The sequence below is a fragment of the Carlito syrichta genome, unplaced genomic scaffold, assembly GCF_000164805.1.
Source record: "Carlito syrichta isolate Samal-C Ts95f unplaced genomic scaffold, Tarsius_syrichta-2.0.1 Scaffold309483, whole genome shotgun sequence".
Lineage (NCBI taxonomy): Eukaryota > Metazoa > Chordata > Mammalia > Primates > Tarsiidae > Carlito > Carlito syrichta.
Window position 1 is genome coordinate 170,884 of NW_007253579.1, and position 15,129 is coordinate 186,012.

General features: G+C 41.8%; 1 protein-coding gene across 1 annotated transcript in view; it reads right to left on the reverse strand.

The window, feature by feature from the left end:
* Window positions 1-10,562, reverse strand: part of C1QTNF7 (C1q and TNF related 7) — a 114,561-nt gene extending 103,999 nt beyond the window's left edge. The window contains exon 1 of the mRNA XM_008067348.2: window positions 10,291-10,562. Coding sequence (XP_008065539.1) covers window positions 10,291-10,312 — 22 coding nt within the window. The 5' untranslated portion in view covers window positions 10,313-10,562. The remainder of the gene's footprint in view (window positions 1-10,290) is intronic.
* Between the last annotated feature and the right edge of the window lie 4,567 nt (window positions 10,563-15,129).

A 15,129-nucleotide genomic window follows, 5' to 3' on the forward strand; every position in this document is an offset into this window, starting at 1 on the left:
GTCTCTCTCTCTCTCTCTCTCTCTCTCTCTGGATAGAGATACAGACATACATACACACATACATACACACTGCAAGAAATAAAGTATAAACACAAACAAACAAAAAATTTAGACTTGAGGGGGAAGTGAGACTATGAAACGAATGAGGAGAGAGAAAAAGATTTTAGATTCTCCACAGAAGATGCAAGAGGATATTAAGATTTCAAGTTACCAAGAAGGACCAGAAGAACCATCGTTCACCCCAATTTGCCCCACTCCAGGGGGAGGTGGCAGCAACATACATCTTATATTTCTTCCTCCAGTTCTGTGTGGCAAGAGACACAAATACACCAGTTCTGTGGGCAAGGAGATTGTATTTTCATTTATGTATATGTCACTTTTTTTTTCTGAATTGGAGTTTCGCTCTGTCACCCAGGCTGGAGTGCAGTGGCACACTCACGGCTACCCCAGCATCAACTTGCTGGGCTCCTGCGATCCTTCCGCCTCAGCCTTCCAAGTACAAGCCAAACTATAGGTGCATACTTCTATGCCAGGCTAATTTTTTGATTTATTGTAGAGACTAGGTCTCACTATGTAACACAGACTGGTCTTGAACCCATGGGCTCAGGCAATCCTATCGCCTCGGTCCCCCAAAGTGCTGGGATGACAGGCTTGAGCCCGTATATGTCACTTCTAACCAATGGCAAAACTTTGGCTCTCATTTGTAAATAGGGATAAACCTAGTACCAACCTTAGGGGTACTGGGAGGATAGAATGAGGGTTTACCTACAACAGTACCTTCCGTGCCAAGATTGTGTTCTGCTACCTGGTGTGACTGGGGGACAATGTGCACGTGTGTTCAGGACATGGTTGTCGAATGGCAGAGAGATTTTTCACATAGCAAGAAAATGGGAACTCTTTTTACATCAGATTATACTGGGTAAACCATATGAAACATGTCTACAAGTTAAAAACATGGCAAAAATTTTAAAATAGGGTTATTTTACATACCAATATCTATATATATGAATTCTCTTAAAAAAAAATAAGAAAATAGAAAATAGGGCACCAAGGGCCATGTTGCCTCACAAAAATGATATGTTGGGGTGGTGGGGACCACTCGCTTCAGGTGGCACATACAGCCCTGCGTCTCTGGGGTCTCTGCACTCCTGTGCATTTCCTTCTTGGTCTGTGGATTTAGAATGGTAGCCTTGGTTAAGTGTATTGTCTTGTGCTGCGCTCATGTCTTGCTCGTAGCACATCCCTGAGAGATGTTAGCACAGGCTCGAGGGCAGCAATGTAGAATCGTGTGAGCAAATGGTGAGGACAAATCATTCAGAACCAAACATTCCAGGCCTTGAATAATCAACATGTGCCAGCGAGAGCCAGTCTGGGTTTTGCCTGTTGGACAACATCGTGGAAATACTTTCCTTTCGGCTGAAACCCTCTCCTTCGACCTGTTTATACCCACATACATGTCTGCTCACTAAGTGTCTATAGTGTGTTTTCATTCCTTTTACTCGTACTTTTGTTTTTAATTCCCCACTAAGTGTCAATTTGTCCAGAGCAAAGAAATTCCTCATAACAAAGAAGCAAAGGGAAAGTTTGCTGGTCAGCAAGCAGGATCAGCCTCCTAAAATAACTAGCATTTGTAGTTTACTTTCTAACTAGCATATTTTTTCTTACATAAACCTTATTTAATACCTCCTATGAGTCCAATGGAGTAGTTATATGTGATTTCATTTTTTTCCTTGTGTCTCTGTGTGTGTTTGTATGTGTGTGCGTGTATTTTTTTTTTCTTGAGTTGTAGTCTTACTCCGTTGCCCAGGCTGGAGGGCAGTGCCACACTCACGGCCACCCCAGGGTTGACCTGCTGGGCTCCGGTGATCCTTCCGCCTCAGCCTTCCAAGTGACTGTAACTACAGGCGCGCGCTACCATGCCTGGCTAATTTTTGACGTATTGTATAGACGAGGTCTCGCCAAGTTGCCAGGGCTGGTCTCGAACCTGTGGGCTTAGGCAATCCACTCGCCTCGGCCTCCCAAAGTGCTGGGATGGCAGGGTGAGCCACTGAGCCCGGCCCTTTCGTATATTTTTTATTTTAAATATGTGGGGTACAATTCAGGATTAGGCATACAAATGTTCATTATGCAAGGTGCCCTTGTTGACAAGGTGTGCCCCCCCAGCAGTTTCCTACTACTGCCACTCCTGCCCCTGCTTTCCCCAGGTGGCTTCCCACTACTTCCAATTCCCATTTTCAAAAATGACCAAACAGAAGCTCAGAGAGTGCAAGTAGCTCACCCACAGTCACACAATAAGAAAGGGTTAGAGCTAAAACAGGCATACAAAGAGATCTTAATTCCAGATTTTTAACTATTTTTTAGTTAACTGTGAAGAAAGGCAGTACCATAGTACAGATGAAAACAGGCTTTACTGCAACTAAGTTTAAGAAATAATCCGAATGTCTTAGTTGGTATTTTTATGAGATGGGCTTACTAGCAAAGCTGATGCAAATTTAGCATTAAGGACAATAGAATATTTAAATCAGAGACAACAATAGTTCCCCAATACTCTGGGCTGACAGACAATATCCAGAGTGGTAGTTAGAGCAGCCCTGACAAATTCCTGATTCTCCTTTAGACATCACTAATTGAACTCTACATACCTTCTTGCTAAATCCAAACTAAGTTCAGATTCCTTCTCAGTACAGGGCTTCAGGCAGCCACTCTCCATCCCAGAATATCCATATAGTGTTGGCAAAAGGTGTGAAAGTCATCTGGAATCTGGTGATCAAATCTGAATGTCTGTTTCAAGAGGGGCATGTGTATCCTAGGTGAACCACAAGGTGTCTGGGGAAAAGTCCTCCTTGTTAGTGTAGGAAGACTGGGAAGAGGGTGAGGAAGGCGATAATGACAGTCTTGGAGGATTTAATATGAGAAAGAGGACTTTTGCTTGTGACTTCTAACAGCAGAATGAGAACCAATAGAGAGTTGTTAAAAAGGACCAGATTTTGGCATACTAAAGAACTTTCTGGAGACCAGGGATCTTTCAATGGAGAGGACAATCTTACTAAGTGTTTTGATGCTGCTGGCATTGAAGCTGAGGGTGAGATCTGTAGCTAGGATACATTCTAAAAGTCTATTTAGACACTATTCTATCTCAACTGAATGGACAAACAGGAGGGCATTTAACACATTTTTTTAATGTTTAAGAGGCTGGCGAATAAATTGCAAGAAATGAGAGTCTTTCTTTACATCTCCAGATTATATTGACATTGTATAAAGTTGCCATTTTTGGGTAGGTAACAAAATAACTGAAGGTCAGTAATTTTACATAGTTCAAAATAATTCATGCAAAGTCAAGGGAATGGACTCAGATTCTTTAGATCCAAGTTACACAGAAAAGAAGGGTGCCTGAGAAATGGTGAAGAGTTCACTGTGCATCATTGTGGGGTATGTGGGGGAGCCTGGTAGAGAAACAGGCAGATTCTTCAAATGCCCCCTGGGACCAGGCCAAGGAATATGATCTTTATCAAGAAAGAAAGGAGGATATGCTAATGATCGAGGAAATTGATGGAGACATAATGGGTTGGTAACTCTGATACATTCAAATAATCCCTTAATTCCACTGGTGTCAAATTAGATTTTTAGAGTGGAATGGGATAAACATTACTCCTAAAAATATTTTTTAAATAAATTAATGGTACAAGAAAGAAACTAAAAAAAAAATCACTTACCAATTTAATAGAGTATGTTGTTTGGGGGAATATTAGCTGTTGGCAGGGCTACCAGTGAATACTTTAGTGACAGCTCACAAATATTGTCAGAGTTGGTCTGGTAGGATGTTTCATGGGAATTACATTAACTATGGTTTTATGCTACTGGTAGCACACAAAGGCTCTAAGTTGTCAATGTTTAATACTATTCTATAACTATCCTTTCATTTTTTAGAACCAATTTTCTTCCCTTGACTTGGGGGCAGAAGACAAATATACATTGGCCTTTGAGCTCTCTTCTTTCTAACCCTGAGACATTTGACAAAGTGCTGTACCTTCCAAATAGGATTGAATCTCCCTTCCCCCCAGAGCCCTACTTGCCCCACCCCACAACCTTGCAGCTGAGTGATGAGATCGGTTAATAAACCATTCTTTGGGTTAATACTATATCAAGCAAAGCCACACCATGTTTATGATGCAAAAGAATTCTTCATTGAACAGATCTCCGCTTAGAATAAATTTTAATTGGAAATGGTCACTGAAGCATCAGTCAAGAATAGAGCTAAATGAAGAATAAGGGATCCTTTCTGGGAGTCCTTGTGGCAACATGGAAAGGGTGTGGGTCTTGGAGACAGAACGTGAGTTTAAGCACCTGCTTCATCTCTTGGTGTTTGTGGGATCTTAGGTGAGCTAGTCATTTGTCCTTATCTAAAAATGGGAACAAGGAAACAATATATATAAAGTATGGGCACAAAGTATGCTATAGTGCACTTACACAGTACACTTAATAAAAGACACTACCAATCTGATCTGATCATAATATATAGCTCTTCTGATGGCAAACTGAGTAACTTTGAAGAAGCTATTTTATCATCTTTTGGGCCCCTATTTCAATTATTGGACACCTGTTGGGAGGATGACAGAATAACTTACTGAAATATTAATTTGTGTGCTCTCTACCTCATCATTTCAAGTGCTGCCCAGCCTTTTGTATGTCCTTGCTTCAGAGCAGAAAGAAGAACTTTCTTGAAAATAACATTTCTTCTTTTCTTTTCAGAATGGTCTAAACCCAAGAGAATATGCTGGGGAGAGGGGAACGAAGGACTTACCATGAGAGACTTTCCCAGACCTGGGAAGGTGGGGTTGGTGTATCTGTGAGAAGTGAAAATGCTCACCCTGCATGGCCAGATCTCAGAGGGGCAGGCTGCCTGGCACTGCTCAGACACCAGGTTCCTGGCCTTGATAATGATTCCTAGTCCCCAAGCAGAGTTTGGAAGTAGGATCCACGGACTTCAAAGAAATAGGCAGTTTTCAAGCATGAGCATAATTGGTGTAGAGCAATACCTCCCAGGACTTTTGTCTGACCCTGGTGTTAGAGGTGGTAGAGGTCAGAGCCTCAATGATTCCAGAAACTAAAGTCCCGTGGGCACGGACTCTTAGAATTAGATTTAAGTTGAATTCAGAGAAATAAAGAATTGTGAGATTTCTTACAAACCTGTGTTTATAAATGAAGATTCCGAGCTGCCGTAGTTGTGAGGCATTAGAGGATCTAAAGCTAAATGAATCCCTCTAAAAGCACATGGCCTGTTTGGGAGCTGCAGGACATCGCAAGACACGTACATGAGAAACTATCATTCAAAGTATTACAAGATCCTGATGTGTTACAAACTGCAGTGAGAGTTCTCAGTCATGAGAAATAGACAATTGAATTTTGCAAAAGGCAGACAGCCAGAAGGATGAATAAATGTTTCTCCTGAAGGGATACATTAAAGTGCACCCTCCCCTAATCATTGTGTGCCAGTACCATTATTATGTCATTTCTGTAGCCGTAAACTCATAAAACTTTGTAGACCCTAAAGTTCTTTTGGAAATATGCCCGCTTGATATGAAGGAGAGGTTTGGAACCTGGTGATTGAATGAGGAACTGTATAGTTAACGATTTCCAATAAAAGTGCTTAAAATCTTCTTCACGAAGTCTGAGAACCGAGAGAGCCCTCAAAGTCAACTAGCCTTTCCTACTCCTCTCACTCTCTACCCTCTTCTGTTTTACAGGGCTTAAACTGAGTCCCGCGTGCAACCTGAACTTAGTGAGACCGCAGGGCTGTTAATTTAAAAGACTATTGAGATGGTCAAAGGGTTGGTGGACACCAGGCCGAATGCACACCTCACTCCCCAACTGCTGTGTGAGCAGTGGCTGCCGCTATATCTTGCCTGATAAATCTAGCTTCCTAACCAGAAGTGTAGTCTCTGTCCCTGCTGCGCACTGATCAATTATCCTAAATCATTGTTTTCATCATGCTACTTTCTTGTTTACAAATTTTAAATGATTGCTACATTAAAAAAAAAAATCTAAACTTTGTGGTTTGGAACCTGGTGATCGAATTCTGTGATCTGATTCCAACCAAGTTTTTCGAAGCTCGTCTTCTCTCTGTGCATGCACTTTGTCTACTGAGCAGCTTTCCTGCTACTCCCCACACTGTTCTCTCCTCTTTCTGCCTGAAATGCCCTCTCACCAATCCTCACCTAGCCTCCAAGGCCAGATTGCATGTTACCTCCTTCGGGAAGTCTTCCTGGGTGAGGGATACAGAGCACCACATGGACCTGAGCTTGAGACCTTACTCTGCTACGAAAGTCCTGGAAGACTCCAGGAAGTTTGAACTTCTCTGAGTCTCAGTTTTCTCATCTGTAAAATAGGGAAGTCCATACACACCTTGTGGACTGTTTGTAAGATATACATGGGTGAATCTTATTGTAAAGTACTCAGCACGGTTTCTTGTAAATGGTAAATGTCCAAGAACATAACTGATAACCCCTATGATTCCAGGGACGTGGGATCTCCTTTTCTTTGAGTTCCCATTCACTTTGAGCCTCTCTTAGAATCTGACTTGTAATATCTAATTTTGCATTTTAGATACTGGAGCGCATGTCTTGTTTCTCCATTTGATAACTCCTTGAAGGTAGGATCTTGTTTGCATCTAGCTTGTCCCTATTGCATTGTGCTCTACATAGTAGGGTCCCAAATTTAGGAAAAGGTTAACTTTTCAAGTGTGAGTATCCTGACAAGTGTTGGCTTTGCTGCCACTTTTCTTTCTAAAACCTGACAATCTTTTTTTTTTCTTTAAGAAAGTTTATTTTCTGAGACTCCAAGGTTTTGGGCCTCTATTTCATACAAATCTGAAAGACAACTTGTGAAGTGACGGGTAGGAATTGGTAAACTTTAATTAAGTCTTGAGAAACGCCATGCGCTTGAAGGACGTGTGAGTTCAACTCACCAGGCAAACTCGGTCTCACCATCTTACAGTGTGCATTCCATGGTCTGTGTTATACCCCTTGGGAGAAAAATTGTTTCATGGTCAAATGAGTTTGGAAGACATCAGATTCTAATTAATAGTCCACTCATGGGAGTCAGAGGACACATTAACCAACTAACACATGTGACAAGTCCTGCAGTAAAGAAATCAGCATTTAATAGCTAATAAGAATGACTAACATTCATTAAGCTCTCATTATGTCAGGCACTTTGATAATAGGCCCTTACATGGACTTTCTAATTTAATCCTCAGAATGCCCCTAGAAGATGCTTATGATTACTATCTTCATTTAACAGATGAAAAAACTGATGACTGAATGGGTCCAAGTTCACATGGCAATGAGGGATTTGAGCTGGGATTTGAAGTCAGACATTTGTGACCCCAAAGCTGGAGCTCTGATCCACTGTGGCACTGTGGCGCACAGCTTTCAACATTCCCAAATTTGCCTGACCAGGAAATACTTCTGGTTATCTTCTTCTTAATGACCCATGAAACTGGTGTTCCTTAGAAGACAATTTGGGAAATAAAGCCTTGCCATGTCTAAGCTACTTGGTTTATGGGATCATCTTTACACTTCACCATTTTCCAGCATGCATTCCATGGTCTGTGTGATACTCCTTGGGAGAAAAATTGTTTCATGGTCAAATGAGTTTGGAAAACATTAGATTCTAATTAAGAGCCCACTCATGAGAGTCAGAGGACACATTAACCTCTAAAACATGTGACAAGTCCTGCAGTAAAGAAACCAGCATTTAGTTAATAAGAATAGCTAACAGTCATTAAGCTTTCATTATGAAAATGGAACACGGTGAGGTGGTCTTTACCCCTCTGTGCCTTCGCAGGCCGGCCTGTGCCCAGATACCCTTGTGCCTCTTAGCTGTCTCATGACATTGTACTCATCCTCCAAGGTCTAGTTCAAACGCAGCCCTACGGGAAGCTGTCTTTGATTTCAGCAGGCTGATCTGCAAAGCACCTCTTTGTGTTCATGCCGTACTTCCTCCACTGTTAACGTTTGGTCTGTCTTTGTCAAAGACAGTTCGTTCACAGGGCAGACACTCAGTTAAGGTTTGTTGAATGACAACAGTGTCACTTGCCTAGCCCCTCAGCCATTGACCCCTGTGCTTGGGGCCTTTTAGGTTCATATTCACAGACTTGAGGCCTGAAACCTGGGCTAAGCCTAGTTCCCATCTGAAGCCATTCAGAAAGCATGCCTACCCCACTCCTGGCAGTTCATTAGTTAACACTCTCCTCCCCTGTCCCTTGCAGAACCTGCCTTTCTCTCCCAGTTTCTCTGAGGAGAGGAGGCTTGATTAGGTCACACTGGGCCTCTCTCATCAGCGAGCGCCCTTTTTGGGACAACCCTGACCTGTCCTTTCCAAGACTCTGTCCAGGTTTCATTACAAAGCCCCCCAGTGACTGTGCCTTCCGTGAGTCAGCTGGCTTGGGCTCCATTAGCAACCCTAATCGCCTTTTTGTTTTTGTCTTTTCGGGGCCTTCTGGGGCCCAGGGGCGGGGTCTGGCTTCCAGAGATGCCGCCAGCCTCCATGGAGCCGCGAAGGGAAGTCCGCACTGGGCTCCTCAGCGGCCACGTCATGCCACACTGTGCATTTCTCTGCCGCACCCGTCCCCAGGGTACACTCAGGCGCCATGCAACTGCTGGCCATCCCAGCTTTCCGGCTGCCTGCGATGAGGTCATGGGTGGGGCCCTGGAGACCCCACTCCGAATGGGGGGGGGCTTCTCCAACTGGCCTGGGGATGGGCTGAGATGACTGGGAAGGAGACAGTAGTAATAATCTCGTCTGTCGGAACCATCGCTCCCAAACTTAATGTTCTATGGGGAAGTGTAGATACAAGTGAAGGGATAAAGAGAAGATACGGGAACGAGAAGGACAATGAATTGGCAGTCACGGGTCACTGACTCCACTAACAACTATGGACGAGAGAGGCAACTCCTGGTTTCTCTTGACCACCATGCAATGAGCTGATTGAAGCGCCTTCTTGCTTTCTCTATGCTAGTGTGCTTCTTCTCACCTTAATTCCTTTCCTTTCACTGATTCCACAAAGCAGGGGAAATCACAATAGTCCACCTTATATAACCAAATCTAACACAGAAGAAAAAAATATTCCAGAAATGGAGCAAGATCTATGTAGCAAGAAAGGAGAGTTCTCTCAGCCTGAGAACAGAGTCCTGGGGAAGCCCTCACATCTCCACCCAGGTCTAACCAGCTTTTCTGCTCATGTTTCTGTACCAGTGGGTTTTGCACACTGAGGTCACCTAGATGTCCCAGACCAGTCAAACTCAATCAAATCCACAGGATTTAAAAATCTCTGCCTGTGAGCACATATGTGTGCATGAAGGAATGAATGTGGGGCTATGATAAAATCTTAGTCTGTGGAAAGAATGTGCAGATTTCTGTGACCATCTAGTTTTTTGCACCTGGAATTCTGCCTTAGAAAGATGGGAACACTGATAGCAGACACTCTCTCAGAAAAATAGACTATAATGCATCACACATTTGCATGCCTCTCCACCTCAAACCACAAAATATTTCTCATCTGGTCAATGTGCAGAAAAACAAGAAAATATCTTAGTCTTTCTGCTTCCTACCTGTGTATGAGACACAACTGAGAAGGCAAAGACACCCTGTTCAGATAACATTGTCAACCATCTGTGACTTGAATTAACAAATGTTGAGATGAACTGTATTTTTCCCCCAGGATATATAATTTCTATAAAATCCTCCCATGTCGTTACAAAGGAAAAGTCAAATGATTTATTTAACTTTCAAAAACATATTCTGCAAAACAAGTTTATAAGAAGGCATAATAACTGCATTTAAGAGTATTTTTGGAATGATATTAAAATCTTCCTTGGGAAAGATTTCCGAGTTAATAGAAAGATCCCAGCTCCGGAAGTTGAGTTGCATATAACGGAATAAGAAAACATAGATAAACTGACCTTGGCAATAAGTTAGCCCGTCACCACACTGGCAAGTTCTAGGCTCATGGGATTGGAGATTTTGAAGACCCTCTCACATTTTCTAAGATAAATGGCATTTTTAAAAAAATATAGTGAAAGACATTTCACAGAGGTTTATGCGTCAAGCAGATAGAAAGTAGGAGAACGCACTACCGCTGAGGCTTTCTAACCTTTGATTTATCATTTGTTGACATAGTTTCCCCCCATTTCTTTGCAAGTAGCTATCTTAAGTTCTCACAGTATATACTTAAACAATGGCCAAACAGGAGGGAGAAGGAGAAAAACTGCTGTGAAAACGGTAGCTTACCTTTTCTGGGCATTGCTGGCATCAAACTTTCCCCCAAAATATGAGGATTTCTTGCTTTGGTTGTCCCATGAATTTAGAAACCATTAAAAAATTAAAAACAGAAATATAGGTTTATTATTTCAAGCTGCTCCAAAACAATGCAAAAAAGCACTTGATGAAGAATAAAACGCTGGTCTGAGCATGAGAATGCGTTTGAAGCTTGGAGCTCATGCTGTTGTACGAAGTTTTGCAACTGTCTTTCTCAGTTTAAACAACCTCCCACTCCTTCTCCCAGGCACTTGCCAACTTCTATAATTTAAAGCAACTGCGATCCTTCCCATAATGCTCACATTTCAAAGAGCTTAATATATACACTAGTTAGGAACGAGTAGGAGTGGATAATGTTCTTCTGTAAACCCCGGACTGAGGCAAATGAAAAGCAAGGGTCTCAGGTATCTAAACATTCTTTTCTCTCCTTTATTCATTGCTTGTCTCGTCACATTGCTTCCATTTGCTTTTGCCTTTTAAAGAGATGTCTAAAGGACAAAGGGCATCATTTTACTGTAAACAAACAAACAAAAAATAAAAACACGTGGGAAAGTTTATGCCCCAACTTACGGAAGAGTGATACTAGTGAAATTGTGTTGAAATATCACTTTTGCTAACAGAATTATTTCTATGCAATTTGTTTCTAATATATTAGATTGAAAATTTAAAATTATAGTACAAGTTTTTTCATAAAGAGAGAGGATACCTAAAATGATATTGTTTACATTGGCTTTATTTTAAACTTCATCTTATATGTGAATAACAAACGAAGAAAAATATTTATTTTCAGGGTCTGTCTATGTAATTGAATAAGTCTTCTGACGTTTTGTCTGTAGTCAATGTTACAAATTTTACTATTCTCACTACCTTTCCCCAACTACCACTAAACACACACACACACACACACACACACACACACACACACAAGCATTTGTGAATTCAAATTATAGACAACTTAAAGTGTAGTCAACTAAAAATAGCGATTTAAAAAGTATTTTATAGCCAGGCTCGGTGGCTCAGCCTGTAATCCCGTGCCTTTGCCTTTGGGAGGCTGAGGTGAGTAGATTGCCTGAGCCCGCGGGTTTGAGACCCGCCTGGGCAGCAAGACCTCATCTCTACAATAAATCAAAAAATCAGCCGGGCATGGTAGCACATGCCTGTAATTCCGGCTACTGGGAAGGCTGAGGCGGAAGGATCGCCAGAGCCCAGCAGGCGAGGCTGCGGTGGCCGGGAGCGGCCACTGCACTCCAGTCTGGGCGACCAAGTGAGACTCCAACTCAAAAAAAAAAAAAAAGTATTTTATGTCTCAAAATATAGTACATCTCAAAACCAATCTTGCTTAGTACTGCTAGATAATAGGTGCTCATCAAACAATGAATGAATAAAATAGCGCATATGTTTGGACCAATCTACAGTTTTGACAACCATGGTTTGCATAGATGAGTATGTTCCCGTTAGAAATGGTTAATATGTCAAAGCTTGTCCAGAAGTAAAGACAGAACAATGTATGCCTTTGACAGGCATACTTTAATGAATGATTATGACGTAATAAAATCTAAATGAACACAAAACATCAGTTAAATAAACGGACCATTTGGTAGAGAATAGAAATATTGACTTGGGCACAATCTGTTAAGTATTTTCACTGTGCAAAGTTATTCAAACAAGTTCTGGGAAACGATCCTTATTCATTATTTCAAAAATTATAGATTATTTTCTACTACATTATCTGCATCACATAAAGTTATTGTTATGCTGTAGACAGAGGATAATACCTCTGACTGAAATTGTGCAGAGAGAGAAAGAATCTAAAACTGCAGGGAATAGATCAGGTTTTAGGGTTTTTTTTGTTTTCTGTGTCTGCAGATAAAGATGTCTATTTTTGCGCTGTCTTCTACTGAGAAGAGGTCTGCAGGCTCCAGATCTTGAATCTACCACAGACCAGTTAGGTGACCTTGGATGTATTACTTAATTTCTTTGAACTTGGATTTCCTTAATTGTGAAAGATTTAATACAACTAAAAGAAAACCTATTTGCATATATTATAGACTGCATCTATTTACATATATAATATATCTATTCAGCAAATGTTAATTAAGCACCTCACTATGTTTTAGGTGTGTATTTATTAGTCACTAAGATTTAGAAATGTTTTTCACAGCATTAGCATTACTTTTCCTAACACCAAAATTGGTAATGGATATGGGATGCTAATCTAACAGAAACCTAAACTTGGTGGCATTGGCCGAATAGGGAATTGATACCAGAGACTGGAAAGGTGAAGTTTCATGTTTTGCAGTGGCAAGGTATTTGGTGAACCTGACATCTATTACAACTTTGGAGGCAACATATGCTAAATAACCCTGTAGCTTTAGGGAAGAAGGATGGGTAGAAACGGTTAGTTGTGTGTGCTGACTACTATTGACTGCATTGGGAAAAGTGTTTCAAGAAGGCAATGAGCCCGGGAAAGGAATGTCTAGATGATAAACAGAAATAAAAAGGAATGGGAAGAGAGCATCTACCTTTTTCCCCTCTATTTATGGGGTTCAACTATCGATCTCTTACATGTGTAAATTGTGTACTATCACCTGATGGTTTGCAGGAGCCTACCAGTCTGAGATGCTTACAAGGCTAAAATCAACTTCCTCCATTAGCAGGAGGCCAGCTATAGGCCTGCATGGAGGGCTAGCCCCTCCACACCCACCTCGGAGATGACCAGGAACAATGGGCAAGGATATATTCTCAGAAGGAAGAGCTGGTGGCCACTGTGGACAAGAAAGTATTCCCTGGAGCGCAGAACCAAGGGCCAGCTCAAGAACCTCCTCCACCCACAAGGGGGCGGGCCTTTACTACATCTGCCTGGCCAGCCTGGGTATCAATGGCTGCTGTGTGTTTCCAGGCCGTTCCAGGCCATTCCTTTTTAAAATGGGGATTTGTGTTGTGGTTCTCCTGTGTTTTGCATAGTGTGTGTGTGTGTGTGTGTGTGTGTGTGTGTGTGTGTGTGTGTGTGTGTGTGAGAGAGAGAGAGAGAGAGAGAGAGAGAGAGAGAGAGAGGATTTGTATGTTTCGTTCCTAGATCACTTCCTTTTTGGTTCATAGGTCAAAGAGATGATCACAACCAGAGTTATGCAGAGAGCTTCACATAACCCAGAAGTCCTGGGATTTGACTGAATGCAACAAGCAGATGGAGTTCAAGGTTGTTTCCTTTGGGGGAGGAGTAGGCACGTTCTGCATTTGGAAAAAGAAAAGAAAATTGATCCTTGGTAACCAGAGGTGCACTATGGCAGATGCTTTTGGTGTTTACTGATGTCTATATTTCCCAGCTTCCTTTGCAGTGTGGTGTGGTTGACTGTAGGACTTATTTATCTCATATAACTGAAACTTTTTACCCGTTGATAACTATTACTATTATTTTTTTAGAGTCGGGGTCTTACTCTGTTGCCCAAGCTGGAGTGCAGTGGCACAATCGTGGCTCAAAGCAACCTCCTCTTCCTGGGCTCAGGTAATCCTCCTGCCTCAGTCTCCTTGGTAGCTGGGATTACAGGTGGGTGCCACCATGACAGGTTAATTTTACTATTATTATTATAAATTTTTTTTTTTTTTTTTTTTTTTTTTTTTTTTTTTTTTTAGAGACAAGGTCTTGCTATGTTGCCTAGGCTGAACTCGAACTCCTTGGCTCAAGCAATTCTCCTACCTTGGCCTCTCAAAATGCTGGGATTACAGGCATGAGCCATCATGCCTGGCCTGATAACTATTTTTATGTTAACCATAAAGTCCTACTCTCTTGTTCTTGCAAATATAATCCAGATAAATGTCAGGTGTGTATACTTGTATAAATTTAAGGTTTATAAATTGTGTGCTAATGGGTTAATTAAATTGAAGTCCATGGAAAGATGAGTGAGAGAAATACACATTGAAAACAAAATGTACTCCCCATATTTTAAAAATATATACATTCACTAAGAAAGCCATGCAATGAGCCGGGCTCGGTGGCTCAGCCTGTAATCCCGCGCCTTTGGGAAGCTGAGGTGAGTGGATTGCCTGAGTCTGCGGTTTCGAGACCCGCCTGGGCAGCGAGACCTCATCTCTACAATAAATCAAAAAAACCAGCCGGGCGTGGTAGTGCATGCCTGTAATTCCAGCTACTTGGAAGGCTGAGGCGGAAGGATCACCAGAGCCCAGCAGGCGAGGTTGCGGTGGCCAGGAGCGGCCACTGCACTCCAGTCTGGGCGACAGAGTGAGACTCCAAGTCAAAAAAAAAAAAAAAAAAGAAAGCCATGCAATGAATTACTGTTAGATTTCATGAGTAACCTTCAAAGCAGAGGATAAAGGAAGTTATAAACTCCAAGTTACAAGTTAAGTACCATCCTTAGTATCTAACTATTATAAACTCCACTCGTCTAAGCACTTGTTTTACTGTGTGTTTTGATATTGACTGTTCCAGGCTGCTTCTCAGAGGAAACAGGGTAAATGTCCCATTCATGCCGAGAGCTAATTTTCCTAAAAATTGCTCTGTACTTAGGCCACATGTTTTTCCAACTTGCTTTCAACTGCTCTGAACAGAGGTACAGAAGGTCCAGATTCACACAATTTGTTTCTACCTCAGGGATTTGGAGCACTTCCACGAGAAATATGGCTTCCTTCACTCCACACATCCTTTTAAGTGGGTCAGACCCCTTTCTCTTCTACCATTTTAAATCAGTAGTAACAAAAATTACAAACACTCACTGAGCTTTAACTATGTACTGGGTGCTGCTTTTTTTTTTTGAGTTGGAGTCTCACTCTGTCACCCAGACTGGAGTGCAGTGGCTG